At 44.5% G+C, this 27,588-nt stretch overlaps 1 protein-coding gene across 1 annotated transcript in view; it reads left to right on the top strand.

Annotated features, from left to right (window-relative positions):
* Window positions 1–8,386: 8,386 nt before the first annotated feature.
* Window positions 8,387–27,588, top strand: part of dgkd (diacylglycerol kinase delta) — a gene marked incomplete at its 5' end in the record, with an annotated part of 58,354 nt that continues 39,152 nt past the window's right edge. Inside the window, 3 exons of the mRNA XM_083636350.1 lie at window positions 8,387–8,524; window positions 17,007–17,117; window positions 24,820–24,900. Of these exons, the coding sequence (XP_083492476.1) occupies window positions 8,387–8,524; window positions 17,007–17,117; window positions 24,820–24,900 (330 nt within the window). The remainder of the gene's footprint in view (window positions 8,525–17,006; window positions 17,118–24,819; window positions 24,901–27,588) is intronic.

Genomic DNA, 27,588 nt, shown 5'->3' on the forward strand with positions numbered 1-27,588 from the left:
CCGATCCTCAACTTAAAGTAAAGAGTGTATTTAACAAGACAAGGGGAAACAAAGGCAATAGCTCATGACAGAACAGAACATAGACCTAACAGCAACAATGAACCGACAAGGACTAACTGGAAGACAAGATACATATATAGGCTACAAGGATGTGATTACAAATGACACACATCTGGGCTAAACAGAACATGGCACATGGCACACAGAACTACAACTACTAGACAGCGAGCCACAACACTCAAATACAAAAACTAGAGCAAAAGTCTCAACCATGACAGCGTATCTGTGTTAAACGCACCTGTTCAATAAGACAGAAGAGCAAAACAAACGTCCAAGCACCTTCAAATCTCCATAAACATTTATTGAAATGTGGTGATCTGTAACGTCACATTATATAATAGAGCCCAAGAGAGGCGCTGTATGTGTATGTTGTCCAGCCGAGGTGGCTTGGCATGCTAGCTAGCCCCCGGTCCCGGCTGGTCCTCTAAAATTGAAAATCCAAATTAGCGTTATTTAGATAAACTGAACTCATAACGGGAATCTACATTGTTATGTTTGTCTACTACAAATTCTAAAAGTTCATAAAGTGACATTAACATTTGTAGAGCTAAAACTATCAGCATTAGCTAGCATCAGCTAATGCTAATTTAGCATTAGCTGAATGGAATAAACAGGCAGGCGCTTGATGGCGTCACGCACCAACCCAAAGGCTCGATCGTAGCTGCAGCTGATTGGTGGATGGATTCGCCGCATGATATCATAAGATCTTGTGAGGGAATCCAGCTGGCTTGCAAGGTTAAGTCCAATAGACTTCTATAGAACTCCCAAATGTGCTGGGTAGTCCAATAGACTTCTATAGAACTCCAACAACGTGCAGGGTAGTCCAATGGACTTCTATAGAACTCCCACAATGTTCAAGGTAGTCCACTAGACTTCTAGCTTATAGAACTACCACAACGTGTAAGGTATCCCACTAGACTTCTAGCCTATAGAACTCCCACAACGTGCAGGGTATAGTCCAATAGACTTCTATAGATCTCCCACAACGTGCAGGGTAGTCCCAATAGACTTCTATAGAACTCCCACAATGTCTGAAATCAGCCCGACAAGACCGTAGTCAAGCCAAGTTAATAAAATAATAATCTGGGACTTTTTCCTCTAACTCTTTCTCTCTCTCTCTAAGGCCATGTTCACATTACAGGCATATCCGATTTGCTGCTAAAGTCATTAAGCATCATTATCCTGATTGGTTTCCCAAATCTGATTTGGGAGTGTGTCCGCAATGCCACAAATCTGATTTGGGCAAGTGTTCAAGTCGGATCTGTGTGTCCAGATACAATGAGCCAATGAGCCAACATACAATGTTTCTGGCAGTGTTTACATGTCTCTGCTCTTCAAGTCCCCGCCCCAGGCAAAAGACACTCTCAAATCTGATTTGGTTGATCAGCGCGTCCACACTGAAGTCACATCAGTCGTAAGCAGATTGGAAACTACCTCCATATGTGGTTTGGTACAAGTGACACAAATCAGACTTGGAGCATCCAGACTCATAAAACCAATCTGGATAGAATCATTAACACATTGAATGCCAGCCATGTTTTCATTCCTGTAGGTAAGTTGTGCCAGGGGTGTTTTTGACGATTCTGGCTCATTTTAGAAACAGCCGAGGATTCTTTTCTGTTAAGAATTCATGAACACCAATCATCTAAAAATAACTAATAGAATGTGTGCTTTCTCTGTCTAAAAGAGTTAGTTTGCAGAGTTAGTAGTTATGTAGATATTAGCCGTTGAGTACAGCATGGTTTCAGCGTCTGGAAATTTATTCAGAGATAAATGGCTTTTTGTGAAACAGTCACTTTAACCATTCATTTTTGGCATCAGTAAGACCGTCAGACATTCTAAACAATAGTTTTGAACAGTAATTTCCTCCATAACAACAGGAAACACCCCTCTCATTCAAACTCCTCCCTCCGTGTGTCTTCTCCTCCTTCCTCCTGGCTGTACAGCGGGCGTGTCAGAAGCGCTTTTGCTGCTGCCTGCCTGTGTGCCTGCCTGCCTGCTTGCCTGCGTGCAGACGCTCCTTGTGCGAGTCAAGATGGGCCGGGGAATGCGTGGGCGATGGGCAGATGTTGATTCTGGCCTTTCTGAGGTGTTTCAAAGTGTGTTTCACCTATGATCTATTTTGCAAATCGCTCTCCGCTCTCTGTGTGCTGCTGCCGGTGCGCGGCCGCTCTCAGGCAAGACAAGTCTTGGAAGGATTACTGTAAAATCGCCACGGCATTTCCTTGAACGGCTTGGTCCCGCGGCAGTTTTTTCTTTGATTTCGGTCGTCTGGGGGAGCACTGTCAACACTTAGTGGGTCGGTAAAATAGATTATACACATTATCTTGCTCCAATAGTGATCTCGAAGATGTAAAAGTTGTTGATTGATGTACCACCGTCAAAAAAAAAAAAATGTTTATGTAAGACGAGTAAACTCGGCTCTGGCACTTAAGCGTTGGATTATGTAAGACGAATTATTTCGGCTATGGCACTTAAGGTGTTAATAGGTCACTAAAGTTCACAAATCGGATTTGACCTCCTAGTCTGAACATGGCCTATGAGTGATCAGTTCAGCAATCATCTCCTTGGTCTGTTGTGGGCAGTGTTGGGCAAGTTACTTTCAAAATGTAATATACTACATATTACCAGTTACTTTCATTTGAAAGTAATAAGTTACTTTACAATATTACTGTCTGTGTAGAGTAACTTGTTACTTATTACACTACTTTTGCATTACTTTCACCAAAACAACAGCAGCAGCAGAATGACATCGCCGCCACGGAACCATCCCGAAAAATAATGTCAACCGCCTTGAAGTCAGTGTAAACCATCCAAAACTCTAAATGTTATTCTTTTCCTTTGTTATTGTCTCATCTATAGTGGTTATTTGCATAAAAACACACAGTTTGATTAGGAAATGATTGTATCTTTATTTAAATATATGCTTTGATTGGGGAAAAAATGTAACTCAATTTGTAACTTGAGTTACTTGGCAAAGTAACTGGTATAATATTACTGAAATCCTATAAGTAATAAGTTATATTAATGAGTTACTGCTAAAAGTAATATATTACATGTAATATGTTAGTTTTGTAATGAGTTTACCCCCAACACTGCTTGTGGGTAGCCGGAGTCGGGTCACTCTTTCCTGGAAGTGATGCGTTTAAACACTAAAATATCCAATTGATCTTTTTCAGTCATTGTTTGGTGGCCTCAACATGCCACTCTCCCTCTCTCTCTCTCTCTCTCTCTCTTTCTCTCCCTCTCTCTCTCTCTCTATCTCTCTCTCCCTTTCTCTCTCTCCCTCTCCCTCTCTCTCCCTTTCTCTCTCTCTCTCTCCCTCTCTCTCTCTCCCTCTCCCTCTCTCTCCCTTTCTCTCTCTCTCCCTTTCCCTCTCTCTCTCTATTTCTTTGAATCGTCTAGTGTTTCACTCCTGTGATTTGATATCTGATTAATGAGGACATACTAGAGAATGTGTGCTGTTGTGAGAAATATGTTTCCAGATTATTTTACATACATACATATCTGGTGTCTTTGGGAACCTTGGGATGTTGTCTAGAATGTAAAATAAAGTGCTGTGAGCAGGCAGGGACGCAGGGGGGGGGGGGGGGGGGGGGGGGGGGGGGGGGGGAACAATGTCCGAGTTATTAGCCAATCAGATTTTCACAAAAAGCAATCCATCAGATTCACAGTGGCCTATGAACTTGAAACTAGGTGGGCACGACATCAGTCACAACATCCTTAGGGACTGCAGCAAGTTTGGTGTTGGTTGGTAGCAGTGGTGGAAATGGCCAGGTTTTACTGTGGGAACCCTACTTAGGCAGGGTGGGCCCTGGAGGCATCAGGTGTTATTTCTGTTCAAATGAGCCGAATGCTTGGCTGTTTTTACTCATTGCCATTAGAGCTGCATAAAAAAATCTCTTACAAAAGTTACTTAAATAAGATAGCAGAGATCTACTGATTATTTCCCCTTGATTTTATTCATGAGAGACTTGAGGACACGTTGATTGACGCTGCTTATTCAGCTTCCAAATACATCTTCTACTATTCTCTGCTCCTTTCACGCTGCCCCCTCTCCACTGCTGTTTGTTTTCTCGAGATATCGAGTTATTCATGTCACTTTCGGGGGGAAACGTCTGGTTTCCTCCAGATGATGAGATAATTCCTCCACTCAGCACTTGATCTCCAGAGAAATTAGAAATAATTATGTTTATCTCACAGAAACAAAATGTGTGATCAGGACAAATGACATAATTGATAAAGAGAAAACAAGGAAAAATTAGCTTGTTATCACAGGGAATTTGCAAAAAAATGAAATGTATCAGTAAATGTCCTCAATTTGCTTCCGTATTTGCGAGGAAATCGTCGTAATTTGTTTATGTGTGCTGTGTATGTTTTTATTGTGTTTAGAGGGGTTTTTGTGTTGATCAGAAGCTTGTGACTAAGAATCCCAATCTGTTTCAAACTTGTAAACTCCACGTCTCTCTTTTGAGATTTCTCCAGTGCAAACGAGTCATTTCCTTCGCTCCCCTCTGAATGTTTGTCATCTTTATCGCTGTGAGTTTCATCACAACTAAACTGCATCTAGAACTTTCCATGGCATCTCTCCGTGGCGCCTCTCTCCGTCCGCTCTCAAGTTTCTGCTCCATTATATGAGCTGCTAAAGGACCAGCGCATTGTCCACACAGGCGACCTGAATTTGTTGTTCATCCCAGTGAATGTAATGTAGGGCGCATATCAGTGGAAAACCCTGGCCGGCCACACTGACAAGAAATATCTGTGAAATACCTGGGGAATAACTCCTGACAAAACCATTAAGATAGATAGATAGATAGATAGATAGATAGATAGATAGATAGATAGATAGATAGATAGATAGATAGATAGATAGATAGATAGATACATACATACATACATACATACATACATACATACATACATCATACATACATACATACATACATACATACATACATACATACATACATACATACATACATAGATACATAGATAGATAGATTCAAGTTCAAGTGTTATTGCCGCTGCAAAAGCAATAGATATGGTCTCTCCTTCCTTCCAACTTCTATAGCACTGCTGAATAGACAGCGAGCCCCTTCCTCACGGGTGTAACACCTGCACTGATGGGAGGTGGCAGTATGGAAGCGCACTTGTTCTTTTCTTTTAGTCCTTCTTGTGGTTTCTCCTTGCTTTTATTTCGCCATGGTTTTATGCTTCTATGTTCTTATGATTTTATGGCTTTATGGTTCTATGATTTTATTTATTTTATTATTTACATGATAGTGCAATAAGGGTCAGTGTAATATGGGCGGGTGCAATTTTTCTTGCCTGTTCCACCCGGGTTGTGTGCAATGTCTTTGTTCAAATGCTACTGTTGTTTAGCTGTCATGTTTTCTTTTGTTGGTACATGTTACTGCTGATGGATATGCTGTAATGCACTTGTTGCCCAAGACAAATTTCCCCTCGGGGACAATAAAGTTCATCTGATCTGATCGGATCTGTTGCCCACATGGCAGATGTACACTGAAATGCATACAATAATAAGAATGAGAACAAACAAACGAAAGCACAACGACATCTCCAGACTGCAGCACATCATCCGCAGAGCTGAAAAGGTGATCGGGTGCAGCCTGCCATCCATTCAGGACCTACACGCTGCCAGGATGCCAAAGCGGTCTCAGAACATTATGGCCGACTCCACCCATCCTGGACCCAGGACATCAACTCTTCAGGGTCCCCCCGCCATGCCAGAAGATCATATGATACCAGAAACTTCACTCTGGCTTTGAAACTGAGCCTGCTGCAGCCTCTGAAAGTAAATCTGAAAATCGGCCCAATCCGGCTACTCCTCAGGGTTAATTTGTATGTAAAAACGGTTTTCTGTAAATAAATGAATAAATACATGTGGCAAATCTCTGGCGGACCACCAGGCGGAGCCCCGTGGACCACCAGTGGTTGGCGGACCACAGTTTGGGAACCAATGTTTTAAGCTTAATAGTCTTCAAATTATATTAATATGGCATGACTTTCAGTTAGCTTTGCACAGAAACAGCTGCTGCTTGGTATCAGAGATGAACACTAATACATAAAAAAATATTTTGTTACAAATTACAAATAGGCTACTCGCTTCAAAATGTAACAAAATACTGGTATGAGAAATGTCATTAATCAAAAATGCATAATTAAAACTTAAAAGACAAAAATACATTCTATAAAAAACTGATAAAGAGCTGCAATGATGAGTCGATTCATCGATTCATTGTAAACTATTACATTAATTGCCCTGGCTGGAGACATAACATCAGATTTTGAAATAAGGGCTGCACGTTTAGGCTCTGTACAGTACAAATATGTTGTGGTAGCTTCCCCCCTGCACGGCTTGAAACCGGGCAGCCTGTCACTGGCTTCCCCCTGTTCACTATCACGTTTGTGGCCACTTCTGCTATGCTATTAAATGTGTCCTGAGCAGTGTTGGGCAAGTTACTTTCAAAATGTAATATACTACATATTACTAGTTACTTTCATTTGAAAGTAATAAGTTACTTTACAATATTACTGTCGGTGTAGAGTAACTGGTTACTTATTACACTACTTTTGCATTACTTTGACCAAAACAACAGCAGCAGCAGAATGACATCGCCGCTCCGGTACCATCCCGAAAAATAATTTCAACCGCCTTGAAGTCAGTGTAAACAATCCAAAATTCTAAATATTATCCTTTTCCTTTGTTATTGTCATCTGTAGTGGTTATTTGCATAAAAACACACAAATTATTGTATCTTTTTTAAATATGTGCTTTGATTTAAAAAAAAAAGTAACTCAACTTGAGTTACTTGACAAAGTAACTGGTATAGTATTACTGAAATCCTATAAGTAATAAGTTATATTACTGAGTTACTGCTAAAAGTAATATATTACATGTAATATATTACTTTTGTAATGAGTTACCCCCAACACTGGTCCTGAGGTACAGAAGCTGCTAAGAATGAATCTTGCTAATGAAGCATCCCATATCACAAGATGCCACTGTTTTAGGCTGCTTGAGTGTGACGTTAACGTTAGCTGGTATACTACCGTTAGTAACTAGTAGTAGTAACTTAGCCAAGTATAGCGCTATACTCAACTCATTTAATTTTTTTAAACACACTTAAAAAGCCATTGCCGATGGATACCTCATTGAAAACTGTAACACTGGAAATGCTGCAACATGTTTCAGATGCTGTGTTAGTTACGAGGTGGGCTGAGATTTGCAAGTGGGCCCTGATTTGGAAAAGGTTGGGAACCGCTGGCAGGACCCCTCCCACCCAGCACACCACCTATTTCAGCCCATGCCTTCAGGTCTATTCACCCCAAAACCACCCACTTCAAGGACAGCTTTTTCCCCACAGCCATACGAACCCTGAACTTCCTTGCACCCCCCCCCCCCCCCCTCTCCCCCTGATGGACACTAAGGTTTGACTTGTCCATGTGCTGTATGTATTTAGTGTTGGGAAGGGGGCTAAACGTGGAAATGTAGGCTATACTGTACATGTTCTGTGTTTCATGTTTCATTCAGAGCTACAGAATGTAGCGAAACCAAATACCACCAACCTGGTTGTGTGGCAATAAAGTATCTTGTGCAGTATAAAAAGTTGCCAGTTCTAGAGCACACATTTTCAATACACTCTCTTGTATGTTGTTAGTGCCATTCAGTAAGCTTGCCTCAGCATACAATATCTGATCAAATTTTGATTACAGGGACATTTGCACCAACACGAGGCTTCAGTCAGTAGGTTGTATTCCAAACCCCCCCCCCCCCCCCCCCCACTACATAGTTTATGGAAAGTCAGGTCTGACTCATGACACGCCCTACTCTGCCTGATTGGTGGTTGGGTTCGTTAACTTTAGGGAGGAGGAGGGATATCTTGGGATTTAAATGTGTCAATTTGAGAATAAAATTACATAAAATAAACAATATATTTTATCTAGTGTTGGAGTAGAGACCACCTAACCCGAGACCGAGACAAGACCAAGACCGAGGGGGGGCGAGACCAAGAAATGATTACAAATGACAAAATACTCGAAAGTAATTATTATGTATTTAAATACCGTACATTTAATTAAAACACTGCCCATCTCTGCTTGTTACCCAAAACACCAGTACAGTAAAGTACAGCACAGTCCCTGTCACTTCATCTTATGTAATAACAGTTAATTGCCACCAGATGTCACTATCCCTCTCCTCTCGCCCCTTCAGTGTGTGCTGCCTGCGGTCCGCCGCTTGGCGGCGCTCCCTCCCTCCCTCCCTCCGCTGGTGCTCCCCTGGCGGTACCGGGAGGCAGGCAGGATGGCTGCGGCAGGGGGAGCGGAGTCCGCGACCCGGGGCCCGGGAGACGAGTCGTCGGACAGCGAGCCGGAGCAGGAGCCCGGGACCCCGCACAAACTCATCCGCAAAGTGTCCACTTCCGGTCAGATCCGCAGCAAGGTAAGACCCGCTGCAAACCCTGCTGTGGTGGGGGGCTTTCTCTGCTCTGTGCTCAGTCTGAGAGAAACTCACCAAACCTCCTTCAAAAAGTGTGCGGGTTAAGGCTGCCTTGCTCATCGGCACAATCACAGAGCTGTGCGAACATGACTTACGAGCTTTCCAGAAGCATTGTTTACCACTCTTCATTTCGGCATGCATCATAAGCACCAAAGACCACTCACTCCTCTACAGTGTCCATGTTGACGCCTCTCGCGCTCGCTCTCTCTCTGTCATCACCATAATAATGCGTGGGGGGGCGGCAGCGAGCGAGTGCGAACCAATTAAAGAAACGGGCTTTTTATTAAAGTGGGGGCTGCGGAGTGGAGGGGATGCATGCCGAATAGAGGAGTAGATCCTCCTGAATCAGAGATGATCTCTAGTCTGTTTCTGCGGACTGGGTAAGTTCATCCATAAGCAAGCTTCTCTTGAGGTGGCAGGTCTTTTAAAGGAGTTTAACGTTACATGACTGTCGCTCCATACGAGTGTTGCGGTCGTCAGGGCCACACATCAGCTCCACTCTACAGGTGGATGGGCAATTGGGCAGTGTGTGGAATATAATAGCGATAGAAGAGATATATTAAACAGAGATGTGACATGTGTTCCTTTTCAGTGTAGAGAGACCAGTCTTATCGCCCTGTTAGGCTGTTAGCGGTGTTAGCATGCTAAGCTAATGGATGGGTCCCTGTGGCCTGGCCTGGTGGAAGCCCCGCCGTTTCCCACCGCTGCCCACCCGTCCGAGGTGGCCTGTAGCCCGCGGTGACGGCTGTGCTCAGGCCGGGGGAAGGAAGGGAGCCCAGAGGCGGCTGGGATTTAAGGATAAAATGCTACAGATACGGGGCGAGTGTTTTGGTGTTCAGTGTTACAGCGCTAGCATAACATAACAGAGCTTCCTGTGTGTTTAACGTTACTGTTTGATGGGGTTTGATCACGCTCAGTTCACTGGACTGTCTCAGTTTACATACAGACATTTATATGGAAACATCCGCTATCATCACTGGTCATTGTTCCCATATCAACCGTTCATAAAAGCCGTGTTGTTGCTGTACCGTTACAGAAGCCAGATAACGGTTCATTTACTCCACTGTTATCAACTGAAGGAGTTATGCTGCCTTTAAGTGCTGCTCGGAAAGCAGCAAGACCTTCATCATCAGCTAGGTTCCAAACGGTTCCCTTAGCAACACGATTCCCTGAAAACCGTCTATACAGTGCCAGAATGACGCCCTCTTACGGGTCCGGCATCCGCACCAACAGATTTAATCTGTCATTTATTCTTTCAGACACACATACGGGTATTTGGCTGGTTTAGGGGCAGGGCATCAATGAGGAAGTCCCAGCTTTCAACATTGAGAACGCTCGAAAATGCTTGAATTGTCATCTTTTTCGCTCATAGTGCGAAACTTTGTTGAAGTGGTGTAGAGCAGGGCCAACAACAACCACCATCTTAGGAGAAATAGTCAAAAATAGTTTTTTTTTTTAGTTCCCTAGCCACAAGAAGGAGCCAGAGAGGAGGGCATCTGGGCCCTTCTTGAACTAACTTCTTTCTCTCTTAAAAAAAACTAACCTGAACTAAACTTGTACCACTGTTCCTTCAGAAGTTGTAGTTGTCATAGACTGTGTTGCATAGTTGATTGCTCTATTGCTGACAAAAAATGTGTTATTGTAAGTCGCTTTGGATAAAAGCGTCTGCCAAATGACGTAATGTAATGTAATGTAAGCACGCTAAAAACCACTGGTTCCCCCACGCACTTCTGCAGGAGAGGCAGACAGCCGCATTGGCGATAACGTTATATAGCCCAAGACTGTTTACAGGTGAGCAGCTTGATCAAGTTTGGATTACAGTTCGAATGTTATCCCCCCCACCCCCCATCCCCCACTCCCCCACGTTCGACTGAATGTTCAAATTTCGAATAAAAAGGGACAGCCCTGCTTTGCCCTGGTTTGTGTTCCACCTTCAGGTGTGCACTCAACCTGGAATGGTGATATTTCCGACGGCACCTGAAGGCAACATTAGCCCTAGCTACTGATAAAACGTGACGTGTACGTTTGAGCCAGAGGCACGAGCTGAGGGGCTCTGAGAGACATGATTTGATATACTGGGATGATCCCATGGGTCCTTGAAATTGAAATCCTTGAAAGTTTATGATTTTGAGAGAAAAATCAAAGCCTTTTTAAAGTTTTTGAAAATAGACATAGGTCAGTGAATACTATTATTATTATTATTATTATTATTATTATAATTATTATTATGTTTTTCTGATTGCCCCCCCCCCCCCCACCCCATTTTCTCCCCAATTGTACTTGGCCAATTGTTCCCCCTGCTGCCCTGGTCGCTGCTCCACCCTCCGCCGATCTGGGGAGAGCCGCAGACTAGCACCATGCTTCCTCCGACACATGCGCAGTAGCCAGCCGCTTCTTTTCACCTGACAGCGTGCGCTTCACCAGTATGAAGTAGCACGTGGGAGGATCACGCTATTCCCACCAGTTAGTGAAAGTGCTTTTTAACATGAGTAAATACGTGTAACACAGCACAGTTTAGAAGTGTTCACACATTCAAGCCTCTCTCTTTTTAGCTGCAACCAACAGCTCTTATAAGGTTCAATGATGTTCATCATGTCTTCATTTATACATAGACGTTTTTGTTTTCTTGTGTTCAGACATAGGTTTAGATGTTATTTATTTACCTTGACAGTTTCGACGAGTCAACTCTCGTCTTCTTCAGAAGCAGTCGCACTGACAGCTGGGTATGACGTGTCAACCAGTTGCTTTTCAGCAATTGGAGGTGTGCCCAGCTGAGCCGTCAGGTCTGTCGGTCCGGCCACGCCCACTATGACGTGTCGTGGCCGGACCGACAGACCCAACAGCCCCGCCGGGCACATCGCCTGTTGTTTTCTGGAGTAGAGTATCCCAGGTGCGGGAGAGCATGTAGGCCCCCTCGTCCCTGTTGATCGTGCCCTCGGCACGTCTCCTGATTTCCATAGCCTCCTTGATCCAACGCTTGTATTTGTTGTCCTCTGTTCCGATGACTCTTGCCTGGTCCCAGTCCATAACGTGGTTGTTTCTTTTGCAGTGGTCTGATATGGCTGATTTGAGGTTTTCCTGTTGTGCTTTTTCTTTCTGTGTTCTTGTGAGTCGTGATGCTGTTTCCTTTTCACATTGCTTCTGATGTTCTTTCTTTCTGCTGATGAATGACCTGCCCGTCTCCCCAATGTATGTTTTATTGCAGGATATGCATGGTATTTCGTATGTTACGTTGCATTTTTGGTCCTGTTCGATTTTGTCTTTTGGGTGTACTAATAATTGCCGTAGTTTTGTGTGGGGTTTTATTGCAGTGCCTATTTTCTGTTTTTTCATGGCCCGTTGTATGGGTTCGGTTATCCCGCGGATATACGGTAGTGTGACCATACCGATGTTGTTGTCCTGAGGGTTTTCTGTTTGTTTATTCTTTTGTTGTTTTTGTGTTTTCTGTTTGCGTTTTACCTGCTGTTTTCCTTTATTGATGGCCCATTAGGGGTACTGGCAGCGTATGAGGGCTTGTTGTATGTGGTTTTCCTCCTGCTGTCTGTCCTCCTCATCTGTAATGATAGCGGCCCGTTCGTATAATGTGCGAACTACTGAAAGTTTGTGTGCTGTGGGGTGTTCTGAAGTCCAATATCTACTCTGGACTTCAGAACAGCCATGTGAATTAAGCATCCCCCCCTTTGCTATATAAATTTTAGGCCCTGTGAATTGGGTGTAAATAGTCACATCGTCTATTTACACCCGTGTGCATCTAGAAATCATGGTTGTCGCTGCAGACCCACATCAAATAAAATATATATAAATGAATTAATAAATAGATCAAAGGCAATGTTCAATTTAGCTTCTTAAGTATAGGCCTAATGATTAACTGAGAGAACTGTTGGGCATGTTAACTTTAGACAAAAGACAAACAACCAAAAGGGGTTTCAAGTGCAGCTTGGATCTGTAAATGGATGGATTTTAAACAGTTGCAAAACATTCAAACGCTTGACTCTTGACTTGCCATCACGCCATGTCCTTGTAAGCCGTTACATGTAGCTCTCTCACTATATTATGCTACAGCTTAGATAGCCTACAGCTTAGATAGCCTACAGCTTAGATAGCCTACAGCAGCTTAGATAGCCTACAGCTTAGATGGCCTACAGCTTAGATGGCCTACAGCTTAGATAGCTACAGTTTAGATGGCCTACAGCTTAGATGGCCTACAGCTTAGATAGCCTACAGCTTAGATGGCCTACAGCTTAGATGGCCTACAGCGTAGATGGCCTACAGCGTAGATGGCCTACAGCTTAGATGGCCTACAGCTTAGATAGCCTACAGCTCATGTGTCAAATTGCGTGCTTTCTGACAGAACAATCCACCATTTGACTGGATTTCAATGCCTTCACCATTCATCATCCCATCACTTAGCAGCAGAATGCATTCACGGACACGGCATAAATGTTTCATTGGTCTTGTGGGCTGGTGACTTCCTGTCTGCTGTGCTGTCATGGCTTGTAATTATGCAAGACAGGACACAATGATTCTGCCTCGACTGGAGAGTTGCCCCATTGCTAAATAATAAAATACAGTAACTACATAAGATGCTTTACCCTGATCTTATCTCTCTAAATAAACTGTCCAATCTGTTTGAAGATAAGCATTACAAGAGGCAGTATAAGCAAACATCATTTAAACAGCTTTCAGAAGATTTTACTCCCAGGCAACCATAATATAGCAGCTTTTAACTGCGTTTTGATGGTACACTGACTTCTAATAGCTAGTGTGAATGGCGCCTCTATCATTCTCACTCTGCACCCTCAACGCCCGTTTTCCTACATGTAACTTCGATGCTCCGTCCAGGAGCATGTCAATGCGAAAAGTACACGCGTTCTTTACTCAAGTAGAAGTATAGTTACCTGTCTAAATAAAGACTGTGGTAAAAGTACTGATTCAACTTGTTTAATCAAGTAAAAGTAAAAAATGACAGGCTCTGAAATGTAATCAAGTATAAAAGGAAAAAGTATTTCTCTCGGCTGTTTCTGTGCAAAGCTAACTGAACCTCATGTCATATTAAGATAAACAGGTGGTGTAGGCTGATGGTATATAATCTCTGGTCCTGGATTTGTTTGAAACACAGTCACTGAAGAACTAAATCTATACATGAAAATAAATCAATTGACTTTCTTCAAGCTTCAAATTGGTGGAGCACGAAGTCCTTCATCACTTGTGTTAGTGGTAGGGAGTGGACTTGGTTCAGGCGATGTGTGCCCAGCGCTTGGCGGATCCGGATCCGACACACGTGGGCCAGACTGCGAGGACATCTCTTTGCCTCCAGAAAGACCCTGAGAGCCTCAGGATCCGCCCTCTCCTCCAGCTGTGCCTGCTCTGTGGTCACCAGGGCCGGGTCAGCACCGCGGTCCAGCAGCAGCTGGACGAAGGCCGTGTTGCACCTGTCACGCAGCACCACATCCAGCAGGAGAGAAGCCACGTCACGGGTCAGAACGGCAACGGCCTGGAGCAGCAGGCGGAAGCAGTCCAGGTGGTTGTGTTTAGCACTGATGTAGAGAGGAGACATCTTGAAGGTGTCAACAGGAACAGCATCACGGAACATGATGAGTTCCTGCAGTATCTCCAGCCTTCCATCCCGGGCAGCCACGTAGACCGGGGTGATGCCATAGCCACCCATGCTTCTGTTAGGGTCGCCCCCGGCTTCCAGGAGGATCCGGACACAGTCCACGTGACCGTGGTGCACAGCATAGTGTAGAGGTGTCCAGTTATAAACATCAGCTAGGTCTACCTGTGCTCCCTGTGTGATCAGGTAGTCCACACAGGCAGCATGACCCCGTGAGGCTGCGTGCTGCAGAGGGGTCCACCTCCACCACCTCTCATAAAGACACTGTTCATTGATCAGCCTTCTGAAGTGGTCTTCCTGCAGCAGGCTCCTCAGTGTGTCCAGGTCTCCTGCCCAGGCGGCATCATAGAGCCGTGTGTCACCATGCCCTGCTTGAACAGCAATTCCTTCAGATGTGTCACTGTACCACACTGACTTGTATGCTGTGTCTCAAACAGAAGGTATTATGAAGGGACTGAATGTGGGTTGGAGATGATGACATCATAACATGACATCATAACATGTTTACATGATGATGTAATAACATGATGCCTGACAACATCACTCACTGATGACATCACAATTGCTCGAGTGACATCACTGAAGACATCTCACGGATGAAATTACTATGCTCCACATCATTGATGCAATTGCTCCAGTGACATCACTGATGACATCATCTGTGACATCATCCGTGATTTATTTGTGACATCATCGGCCACGCCTTATTTAGAATCTGTGTCTTGGGATAGAGAGAGTTTTTGTCATGCATTATAACTAAAGTAACAAGCCTGTTTTGAAAATGTAAGGGGTAGAAAGTACAGATATTTCTGTTAAAATGTAGGGAGTAAAAGAATAGTAAAAAAATAAATACTCAGTAAAGTACAGATACCTGAAAATCCTACTTAAGTACAGTAACAAAGTATGTGTACTTAGTTACTTCCCATCTCTGATGTCAAGTTGCCTCGTGTAACTCCGATTCAACATTTTCCACTAACAAACAAATAGAGAGCCACAGGAATGAGTCCGGCAGTATGGGGTTTTAGAATGTGGATTTCACTTAAATGCATAAAATAAGGTCTGTGGTTAACAAAAGCTTTTGGAAACGCGAATCTGGGTTCAGCATGATAATATTCACAAACGTGAACACTTTTATGACTTTTAGAACGTAAAGGCGATTAGCCACTTGTTTCGATAAAACGGGTCAAGACAACAGCATTTGGGGATATGCAGCATTTCCTCCCCAGTGAATCAATGACAAACACTACAGAAAGGTTAAAGGTTACCAAAGTAGAGAGGACAAGCAGAAACAATCAAATAAGGCTGATATCTGAACCGCCCCTGGGCTGAAACCTCTATTAACCCATTGATACCTGATGCAGCATTTGGGTGTTTATCCCTTTAAGACTGCGAACCGTGTCACGAGGTTCGTGTTCTTAAAGGGATACACACACAAATGAGGGATATACACTCAAATGCTGCATCAGGTATCAATGGGTAAACGCTAGAAGTACGCTTGGGAGCGCTGATCTCGGCGCACAATATGCAAGGAAGCAGTCTGAAATTAACGTTAGTTCAGTGCGTTAGCTAGCTTGATAGCTGACAGCTAGCATTAGCTAACAACACACATACAGTGATTTAGCTCAACACTCACCAGAAATATTAAGTGTCTAGCCAATCTGCTCCCAGAATTGAAAATACCGTAAATAAATATATATATATATTTTCAGCTAGGAGCGCTGGGAGCCGGGCGCACAAAAACGCCGGAACGCGGTGAAAATAGACGCTGGGCGCAGCGCACTTTCTCTAGACGTCCGTGTGCGCCCGTCCCGCATTCGCTCTCCCCCCATTGGAAACAACTGAGCTGGACCTGAGGAAAAGACGCTAGGTCGACACAGGCCCTAAGTCACTCTGTTGGTGTGTCAGTTGGTCGGTTTACCACCCTTTAGCGGGGACAGTTTTCACCCTAGGATGGCAGAGGCAGAAGGCTGAAATGTGGCATGGAGCTCAAGTGTGAGAAGGTGTGTGTTGTGTTGTCTAAAAGGAGGCAGTGGGGGGATTTTGATTTTGCTGCCCCTGCCATCCTGCATTTTGGAAATGTGTATATGTGGTCGTAGCTATTGCACTTGTTTATTATGTTATGTGAGCTTCTGTAAAGCATGCTAGTTTTTATTATATTTATACATCAATCTCAGTGTTGTTTAACCTTGATCTGCGTTTCAAACGATGCTGTGTTGGGTCCTTGAATTTGAAGGAATTGAGCCTGGAAAGTCCTTGAAAAATCCTTGACGTTGATGCTTAACCCATTGATACCTGATGCAGCATTTGCGTGTACGGTATATCCCTCATTTGTGCGTGTATCCCTTTAAGACCGCGAACCGCGTCACGCGGTTCGCGGTCTTAAAGGGATACACACACAAATGCTGCATCAGGTATCAATGGGTTAAAACGGTGGGGGAACCCTGCAATACTGTACAGAGACCCTGAGGTCGTTTCCCAGAAGAGCCCAGCTCCGCAGTGTTTTTTTGAGCAAGGTCTCAGCTTTTATTTTGAAGGGACACCGACCCACCCGTCTGCCTTATTCATTCTTCAACTCGCATAACTTCACAGCAACAGTTTTGAAGTGGTAAAGCAGGTACGTAAAGCAGGTAAGGTCCACCAATAACATGAATGAGGGTTTCATTTAGGTGTTCCCAGTTCCAAGACCCTCATCATTATATTGGTTACACCTGCTGCTTTACTTTGTGGTTTGCCACCTCCAAACGGCTTCTGTGAAAAGGGCCTATTATTGCCTTGAAAAGTACGGTAGCTGGTTTTGTTGTGTTTTTTCAGACCATCCTGAAGGAGGGCAAGCTACTGAAACAGACCAACTCCTTCCAGCGCTGGAAGAGACGCTACTTCAAACTGAGGGGACGCACGCTGTACTACGCCCAGACCGCCAAGGTACCCCCCAACCCTTACTGCTGCCTCTTACAGTGTTTCCCACAGGATTTTGAGAATTTGTGGTGGGGGACCGCAGACCCTCTAGGGGGGTGCGGGGGCATGCTCCCCCGCGAGATTTTTTTAAACATTTTAAAGTAAAATGCATGAATTTGATGTACTTTGAGAAAGCTTAAGAGCAAAATTAAAAGGCTAGATCTATGAAGAACATGTCATCATTACTGTGCTGTGGGTTTACAATGACAAACTAAATTTCTCCCTATAGGTCAGGGATACTCAACTTGCTTTGCCACTTTCGTGAAATGATAGAAGGCGAGGGGCCAGTTAATAAACAAACAATATACATTTTTCTGTAGCGGATTGTAGGTTTTTGGGGTGTCAGCCGGAGTTTAGGCTGACAGTGTTGTGCACACCGGATAGTTAGTTACCGTAGGTTAAGTTAGTTGGGTTAAGTACATACATAAGTGCCTGGGTAGCGAGCAGATGGCGGTATTTGACAATTTCGCAGCTAAATCATAGATTATTGAAAGATATTCCATATTCCAGACTGAAAAGCTATAACAGAAGTATTGGCCAGAATGACATGAACATTTATTGGACACTTATTCAGCGGATATCTTGCATGTTGCGTTCAGGTGCACTGTAAAAAAAAAAAAAAAAAAAAATTTGGTCAACATCTTATTGTGGCGGTCCAAATATTATTGTGGCGGCCCGCCACAAATTCCTTTATGTATGGGAAACACTGCTCTTATGTACCCCCAACCCTTACTGCTGCCTCTTATGTACCCCCAACCCTTACTGCTGCCTCTTAGGTACCCCCAACCCTTACTGCTGCCTCTTATTGCTTTAGGTACCCCCAACCCTTACTGCTGCCTCTTATTGCTTTAGGTACCCCCCAACCCTTACTGCTGCCTCTTATTGCTTTAGGTACACCCCAACCCTTACTGCTGCCTCTTATGTACCCCCCAACCCTTACTGCTGCCTCTTATGTACCCCCCAACGCTTACTGCTGCCTCTTATGTACCCCCCAACCCTTACTGCTGCCTCTTATGTACCCCCCAACCCTTACTGCTGGCTCTTAGGTACCCCCAACCCTTACTGCTGCCTCTTATTGCTTTAGGTACCCCCAACCCTTACTGCTGCCTCTTATTGCTTTAGGTACCCCCCAACCCTTACTGCTGCCTCTTATTGCTTTAGGTACCCCCCAACCCTTACTGCTGCCTCTTATTGCTTTAGGTACCCCCAACCCTTACTGCTGCCTCTTATTGCTTTAGGTACCCCCAACCCTTACTACTGCCTCTTATTGCTTTAGGTACCCCCCAACCCTTACTGCTGCCTCTTATTGCTTTAGGTACCCCCCAACCCTTACTGCTGCCTCTTATTGCTTTAGGTACCCCCCAACCCTTACTGCTGCCTCTTATTGCTTTAGGTACACCCAACCCTTACTGCTGCCTCTTATGTACCCCCCAACCCTTACTGCTGCCTCTTATTGCTTTAGGTACCCCCCAACCCTTACTGCTGCCTCTTATGTACCCCCCAACCCTTACTGCTGCCTCTTATGTACCCCCCAACCCTTACTGCTGGCTCTTAGGTACCCCCAACCCTTACTGCTGCCTCTTATGTACCCCCCAACCCTTACTGCTGCCTCTTATGTACCCCCCAACCCTTACTGCTGCCTCTTATTGCTTTAGGTACCCCCCAACCCTTACTGCTGCCTCTTATTGCTTTAGGTACCCCCAACCCTTACTGCTGCCTCTTATTGCTTTAGGTACCCCCAACCCTTACTACTGCCTCTTATTGCTTTAGGTACCCCCCAACCCTTACTGCTGCCTCTTATTGCTTTAGGTACACCCAACCCTTACTGCTGCCTCTTATGTACCCCCCAACCCTTACTGCTGCCTCTTATTGCTTTAGGTACCCCCCAACCCTTACTGCTGCCTCTTATGTACCCCCCAACCCTTACTGCTGCCTCTTATGTACCCCCCAACCCTTACTGCTGGCTCTTAGGTACCCCCAACCCTTACTGCTGCCTCTTATGTACCCCCCAACCCTTACTGCTGCCTCTTATGTACCCCCCAACCCTTACTGCTGCCTCTTATTGCTTTAGGTACCCCCCAACCCTTACTGCTGCCTCTTATTGCTTTAGGTACCCCCCAACCCTTACTGCTGCCTCTTATTGCTTTAGGTACCCCCCAACCCTTACTGCTGCCTCTTATGTACCCCCCAACCCTTACTGCTGCCTCTTATTGCTTTATGTACCCCCCAACCCTTACTGCTGCCTCTTAGGTACCCCCCAACCCTTACTGCTGCCTCTTATTGCTTTAGGTACCCCCCAACCCTTACTGCTGCCTCTTATGTACCCCCCCAACCCTTACTGCTGCCTCTTATTGCTTTAGGTACCCCCCAACCCTTACTGCTGCCTCTTAGGTACCCCCCAACCCTTACTGCTGCCTCTTATTGCTTTATGTACCCCCCAACCCTTACTGCTGCCTCTTATGTACCCCCCCAACCCTTACTGCTGCCTCTTATTGCTTTAGGTACCCCCCAACCCTTACTGCTGCCTCTTAGGTACCCCCCAACCCTTACTGCTGCCTCTTATTGCTTTAGGTACCCCCCAACCCTTACTGCTGCCTCTTATTGCTTTAGGTACCCCCCAACCCTTACTGCTGCCTCTTATGTACCCCCCCAACCCTTACTGCTGCCTCTTATGTACCCCCCAACCCTTACTGCTGCCTCTTATGTACCCCCCCAACCCTTACTGCTGCCTCTTATGTACCCCCCAACCCTTACTGCTGCCTCTTAGGTACCCCCCAACCCTTACTGCTGCCTCTTATTGCTTTAGGTACCCCCCAACCCTTACTGCTGCCTCTTATGTACCCCCAACCCTTACTGCTGCCTGTTATTGCTTTAGGTACCCCCCAACCCTTACTGCTGCCTCTTATTGCTTTAGGTACCCCCCAACCCTTACTGCTGCCTCTTATGTACCCCCCAACCCTTACTGCTGCCTCTTATGTATCCCCAACCCTTACTGCTGCCTCTTATTGCTTTAGGTACCCCCCAACCCTTACTGCTGCCTCTTATGTACCCCCAACCCTTACTGCTGCCTCTTATTGCTTTAGGTACCCCCAACCCTTACTGCTGCCTCTTATTGCTTTAGGTACCCCCCAACCCTTACTGCTGCCTCTTATTGCTTTAGGTACCCCCAACCCTTACTGCTGCCTCTTATTGCTTTAGGTACCCCCCAACCCTTACTGCTGCCTCTTATTGCTTTAGGTACCCCCAACCCTTACTGCTGCCTCTTATTGCTTTAGGTACCCCCCAACCCTTACTGCTGCCTCTTATTGCTTTAGGTAACCCCAACCCTTACTGCTGCCTCTTATTGCTTTAGGTACCCCCCAACCCTTACTGCTGCCTCTTATTGCTTTAGGTACCCCCCAACCCTTACTGCTGCCTCTTATTGCTTTATGTACCCCCCAACCCTTACTGCTGCCTCTTAGGTACCCCCAACCCTTACTGCTGCCTCTTATTGCTTTAGGTACCCCCCAACCCTTACTGCTGCCTCTTAGGTACCCCCCAACCCTTACTGCTGCCTCTTATTGCTTTAGGTACCCCCCAACCCTTACTGCTGCCTCTTAGGTACCCCCAACCCTTACTGCTGCCTCTTATTGCTTTAGGTACCCCCCAACCCTTACTGCTGCCTCTTAGGTACGCCCCAACCCTTACTGCTGCCTCTTAGGTACCCCCAACCCTTACTGCTGCCTCTTAGGTACCCCCAACCCTTACTGCTGCCTCTTATTGCTTTATGTACCCCCCAACCCTTACTGCTGCCTCTTATTGCTTTATGTACCCCCCAACCCTTACTGCTGCCTCTTAGGTACCCCCAACCCTTACTGCTGCCTCTTATTGCTTTAGGTACCTCCCAACCCTTACTGCTGCCTCTTAGGTACCCCCCAACCCTTACTGCTGCCTCTTATTGCTTTAGGTACCCCCCAACCCTTACTGCTGCCTCTTAGGTACCCCCAACCCTTACTGCTGCCTCTTATTGCTTTAGGTACCCCCCAACCCTTACTGCTGCCTCTTAGGTACCCCCCAACCCTTACTGCTGCCTCTTAGGTACCCCCAACCCTTACTGCTGCCTCTTATTGCTTTAGGTACCCCCCAACCCTTACTGCTGCCTCTTAGGTACCCCCCAACCCTTACTGCTGCCTCTTAGGTACCCCCCAACCCTTACTGCTGCCTCTTATGTACCCCCCAACCCTTACTGCTGCCTCTTATGTACCCCCCAACCCTTACTGCTGCCTCTTAGGTACCCCCCAACCCTTACTGCTGCCTCTTAGGTACCCCCCAACCCTTACTGCTGCCTCTTAGGTACCCCCCAACCCTTACTGCTGCCTCTTATTGCTTTAGGTACCCCCCAACCCTTACTGCTGCCTCTTATTGCTTTAGGTACCCCCCAACCCTTACTGCTGCCTCTTATGTACCCCCAACCCTTACTGCTGCCTCTTATTGCTTTAGCTTTTTGACCTATTTTGTTTTTGAATGTTACTTCTCTTTCATTCTTTACTTGAATGTTATCTCGCTGCTCTGGTGTGTTTTAGTATTCTTGGGGCCATATGGTACGCCCAAGTGCAAGGGCAAATCTCTGCTAGTTTTTTAGCACTCAAAATCTCCCTTTCCCCCCCTTTTAATTACCACTGGGTCAGTACATCAAAGACCACTGGGTCAGCACATCAAAGACCACCGGGTCAGTAGTACATCAAAGACCACTGGGTCAGTACATCAAAGACCACCGGGTCAGTACATAAAAGACCACCGGGTCAGTAGTACATCAAAGACCACTGGGTCAGTAGTACATCAAAGACCACCGGGTCAGTACATCAAAGACCACTGGGTCAGTACATCAAAGACCACCGGGTCAGTAGTACATCAAAGACCACCGGGTCAGTACATCAAAGACCACCGGGTCGGTACATCAAAGACCACTGGGTCAGCACATCAAAGACCACTGGGTCAGTACTAGGGATGCACGATATATCGGCAATCATATCGGTATCGGCCGATGTTAGTCATTTTTTAACATATCGGTATCGGTCCGATGTTGCAATGTTAATATCGGTTATCGGTATCAGCCAAATTCTTCACATTGAGATGAAATAATGCACTAAATCTATGATTTATGGGCTTTTACAAATGTTTTTGAAATAAAGAAATGCATAACTTTTTCAAATTCAGTGTTTACATGTGTTTTTCAGTATGTACAAAATTTTATTATCATAGAAATGTGTTTTTATACAGATCATATCGACATTGGTAAATATCGGTTATCGGCCATAACAGCAATCTTAATATCGGTTATCGGCATCGGCCAAATTTTTCATATCGGTGCATCCTTAGTCAGTACATCAAAGACCACTGGGTCAGCACATCAAAGACCACTGGGTCAGTACATCAAAGACCACTGGGTCAGTACATCAAAGACCACTGGGTCAGGACATCAAAGACCACTGGGTCAGTACATCAAAGACCACTGGGTCAGTACATCAAAGACCACTGGGTCAGTACATCAAAGACCACTGGGTCAGTACATCAAAGACCACTGGGTCAGTACATCAAAGACCACTGGGTCAGTACATCAAAGACCACTGGGTCAGTACATCAAAGACCACTGGGTCAGCACATCAAAGACCACTGGGTCAGCACATCAAAGACCACTGGGTCAGTACATCAAAGACCACTGGGTCGGTACATCAAAGACCACCGGGTCAGTACATCAAAGACCACTGGGTCAGCACATCAAAGGACGTGTTTCAGTGACCCAGTAGCAATTTAAAAAAAGGGGGGATTTTGAGTTCTAGAAACTAGCAAAGATTTCCCCTTCACTTGCACTTGGGTGTAAGATATGGCCCCTAGTTTTCATAATTGTGTGCAAGCATTTTACCACAAAATGTGGGTCAATTTCTCACTAATTGCAACAAAACCAAACTCAATGGATTTCGTGTCCTCAATATGTTCTAGATGAGAGAGAAAAAGTCTTAAGGAATCATATGAAGGAAAACCTAAATATGATCCTATAAACAGACACTACAGGTGAATAGGGTAAAGATGTAATCAATAGATGGCACCATGAAACTTCCCCAGTTGTATAAAAGTATTTTCTTTTGTATTACAAGTTTTCTGAAATTGTATGCTTAATTGTGTAAATGAGGCATACATATGTGCTAATTTGCACACATTTCCACAACAGAAATCTGAACATTGGATAAAGCCAGGTTCAAAATTCTTGATTCATTTTGTTGACATATTAGAGCTAGGGCTGGGCGATATGGACCACAAATCATATCTCAGTATTTGTAGGCTAAATGGCGATACATGATGTACTGTATATCTCTGTGTTTTCTATGAAGTAGGCTGAATGTTCAGTTGTATGTCAAAGCCACATGTGAGATGTAGGGCTGGGTATTGGTTCAAATTTCAAGAATCTATTCGATTCCGATTCACAAGGTTCCGAATCGATTAATCCCGATTCGGTTCCGATTCGATTAATTTCAATATCGATTTGCTTAGTGATACCAAAACGTGTTTTTTGAACTGTAACCTGAATTACATGACTGTCCAGTTATGTAACACAGGGGTTCCCAACCTTTTTTGCGCCAAGGACCGGTAGATACATGGGGGAAAAAAGTTGCCGACCGGTTGTCAATTTTAATGGGTAAATAGGGTAAATAGCCTTTTCATCTGTCAATAAAGACACGTTCACAATTATGCACAGTGATTTGATTTCAGCCTATATAATTTCTAAAAGTAGATATTAATGATCAAACATTTCCATGTATGTAGCCTACAGTATTTATGTTTTTGTTTCAACTACAAACATAAATAAACATCAACTTGAAACTATGTTTCAACTACCACACACAGCCTATAATATTATAGCCTGTTTATAAAAAAAAAAAAAAAAAAAAAAGATCTCTGGACATGTACGTATATCAAAGGATTAAAATAAAAATCGATTCAAAATCGGAGAATCGATTTTTTTTTAACCCAGCCCTAGTGAGATGTCACAACGAGCACTTTGATTAAAACACAGTAGGGCTGAGCGATATGGGCTAGTCCAAATATCACAATATCTTTGACCAAATACCTCAATCAATATTGTGAAGATCTTGTAGGGATGACTGCTGGTGCTTTCCCCAAAATATTGACACAATGATACTTTTGATAAATAATCATCAGTGATGTGGATACAATGTCTCAGTGGGTAAAGGCAAATAATAGAACAGCTAGAACAGTCTGGTAAGTTCAGAAAATGACATCACCTTACTGTAATGTAGCCTTTAAAACCAGGAAACGACAACGCTTACAACATATCACCATATCACCATATCGCCATATCGCCATATCGCCATATCGCCATATCGCCATATCACCCTATCACCCTATCACCCTATCACCATATCCAACATCTAAGACCATGTCTAGTCTCATGTTACCATATTGATATAATATCCATATATTGCCCAGACCTAATTAGAGCCAAAGCTTTTTTACAGAGGGAGTTTTGGATATCTCTTCCATCACTCCATAAATACTGTCAACAGTCATCCAAAAATATCCATTGTCGTCGACTCGTCGTGTTCTATATAAATCAGGCTATGAATGATTGATGAAGAAAGCCCCTTGTTACAACCTGTTCCTCTCTCTGCAGTCCATCATCTTTGACGAGGTGGACCTAACCGACGCCAGCGTGGCCGAGTCCAGCACCAAGAACGTCAACAACAGCTTCACCGTGAGTCTCATAAAGGTCTCCTCTCATCAAATACAGCAATTTAATAATACTAATAATAATAGCAAATAAGACACAAAATTGCTCAACTTAAATGAACATTTAATACTAATGTTATTGTCTGCATTGTCTCTGTTTGCTCAAGTAGACCTGCACTCTGTCTGCGGAGCACTTATAAAAAAAAAAAAGAAAATCCCCAGGTCATCAAAAAACTAAACTTTGTAGAAACAATTTTTTTGAATGAAAAAACAATAGTTTTAGTGCACTTAAACATCAGCATTTATCAGCAGATAACAGCAGAGGAACCACTGAGGAAGTCTGTGTGTGTGTGTGTGTGTGTGTGTGTGTGTGTGTGTGTGTGTGTGTGTGTGTGTGTGTGTGTAACATCCGAAAGCCGGGTGTTCTGAATGCCGTCTAGCTGTTTACTGTAACTGTACATGCGCTCCTCTGTGGGTCTTCTGTAGCCCCCCCCCCCCCACACACACACACACACACACACACACACACACACTTTGGGGTCGGTATGACGACAGACGGGACAGGAAGTAGGCTTGAGTCATCAGGGAGGATGTGGGCGGGGCTTCTGGACACAGAGAGAGAGAGAGAGAGAGACACACACACACTGAGACTAACATTATAACATGAACACAACTGACTGACTGTTTAACTAACAGACAGCAAACTGCTGAGAGAGAGAGAGAGCGAGAGAGAGAGAGAGAGAGAGAGAGACATAGAGAAAGAGAGGTTTTGGCAGCAGTGCAGCAGCAGGGGAGAAGCGGAGCTGCTGTGTGTGTTTGGGGTTTTTGGAGCATGGTCTGAACCCAGACTTGAGCCAGGACCCGGCATGTTTTTGGACCAGGGCTGCGTTCCAATACCCATACTTGTACTTCTTTCTTGTAGTATGTACTGCCGCTGCCCTCACATAGTATGGATTGTAGTGTGCAGCATGCATGCAAAATGCATACTATTGGGACACACTACATCTGTCGTCACGTGAGCTTCCTGAACTCCGACCTCTTGCTCACTTCCGCCGACGTCCGCAGCGCCACATTTGAGTTTTTTTTTTTTTTTTTTTAATTCAATAAACAAAGTCTGGCAGTAACAAACAGTACATTATACAAAAAATTCAGACTAAACATTTACAAAATTGGAACAGACAATCAAATAAACAAAATAAAATAAATAAAGCAAAAACATTAAGTCAGAGTTCTAAACAGGAATCAAGATACTGTATGCATGTTTTGGTACACACTCCATGCTTGTTTGGTTTTAACATATTTCAAGGCTTTCTTAAAGTTAATTATCTCATTCATAAACACGCAGCTCAGTCAGTGCGACGTAACTCCAGTAGGTGGCGGTAATGCACAAAAAGTTGTTTGCCAACCGCCATAAAACATCAGAAGAAGAAGAAGATGTAACTTCCTGCTGCGCAAAGGATTGTGGGGAAGATTGGCTGACAAAGCATGCATCGATGCATACTTCGAAATAGGAGCTGATGTAGTACAACATCCTGGTACTCTTGGCATACTGCATCTGACATACTATGTATTGGGACATACTAATTCTTTTTTTGCCTACTAAATAGTATGGAAGTATGGGTATTGGAACGGGGCCCAGGACTCCAACATCGTACTTGAACTGAATTACAGAAGAATGACAAGCAGGTGTGAACGCGGGTTTTGACGACATGGCCCACAGCCATGTGAGAGGAGTGGAGCTGCTGACTGTGTGTCTCTGTGGCAGCTGAAGATCAGAAGAAAGCTTTGAGCAGCGGTAAGAAAGTCTGCAGGTCCAGAAACCTCCACTGTTCTGATGTCTGAGCTGACGCACATTAGGTTCAGGTCCAGAAACCTCCACTGTTCTGATGTCTGAGCTGACACACATTAGGTTCAGGTCCAGAAACCTCCACTGTTCTGATGTCTGAGCTGACGCACATTAGGTTCCAACACAGGTCTGGAAAGTATTCAAATGTAACGTGATCATTTCCATGTCCGAATAGTTTGGGAATTAGATTTTGTTTTCTTTGAAAAGTCTGGAAAATGTGTTTCAGGTCCCATACACACGTAATTGTATCTTTGATTTAGTTTTGAGCCACTTTGAGTCCACAGTTTGTGTTGATGATCAGAATAATGTTCAGATAGGGAGCCGCTGTCATCTGGTCAAGAACATACTGTAGGTCATAGGGTCTGCACCAAAATCACATCCAGTCAAGAACATAGGGTCTGCATCAAAATCACATCCAGTCAAGAACATAGGGTCTGCACCCAAATCACATCCAGTCAAGAACATAGGGTCTGCACCCAAATCACATCCAGTCAAGAGCATAGGGTGGGTCTGCATCAAAATCACATCCAGTCAAGAACATAGGGTCTGCACCAAAATCACATCCAGTCAAGAGCATACTGTAGGGTCTGCACCAAAATCACATCCAGTCAAGAACATAGGGTCTGCACCAAAATCACATCCAGTCAAGACCATAGGGTCTGCACCAAAATCACATCCAGTCAAGAACATAGGGTCTGCACCAAAATCACATCCAGTCAAGAACATAGGGTCTGCACCAAAATCACATCCAGTCAAGAACATAGGGTCTGCACCAAAATCACATCCAGTCAAGAGCATAGGGTCTGCACTAAAATCACATCCAGTCAAGAGCATAGGGTCTGCACCAAAATCACATCCAGTCAAGAA

The sequence above is a fragment of the Poromitra crassiceps genome (genome assembly GCF_964638095.1).
Source record: "Poromitra crassiceps genome assembly, chromosome: 5".
NCBI classification, from domain to species: domain Eukaryota; kingdom Metazoa; phylum Chordata; class Actinopteri; order Beryciformes; family Melamphaidae; genus Poromitra; species Poromitra crassiceps.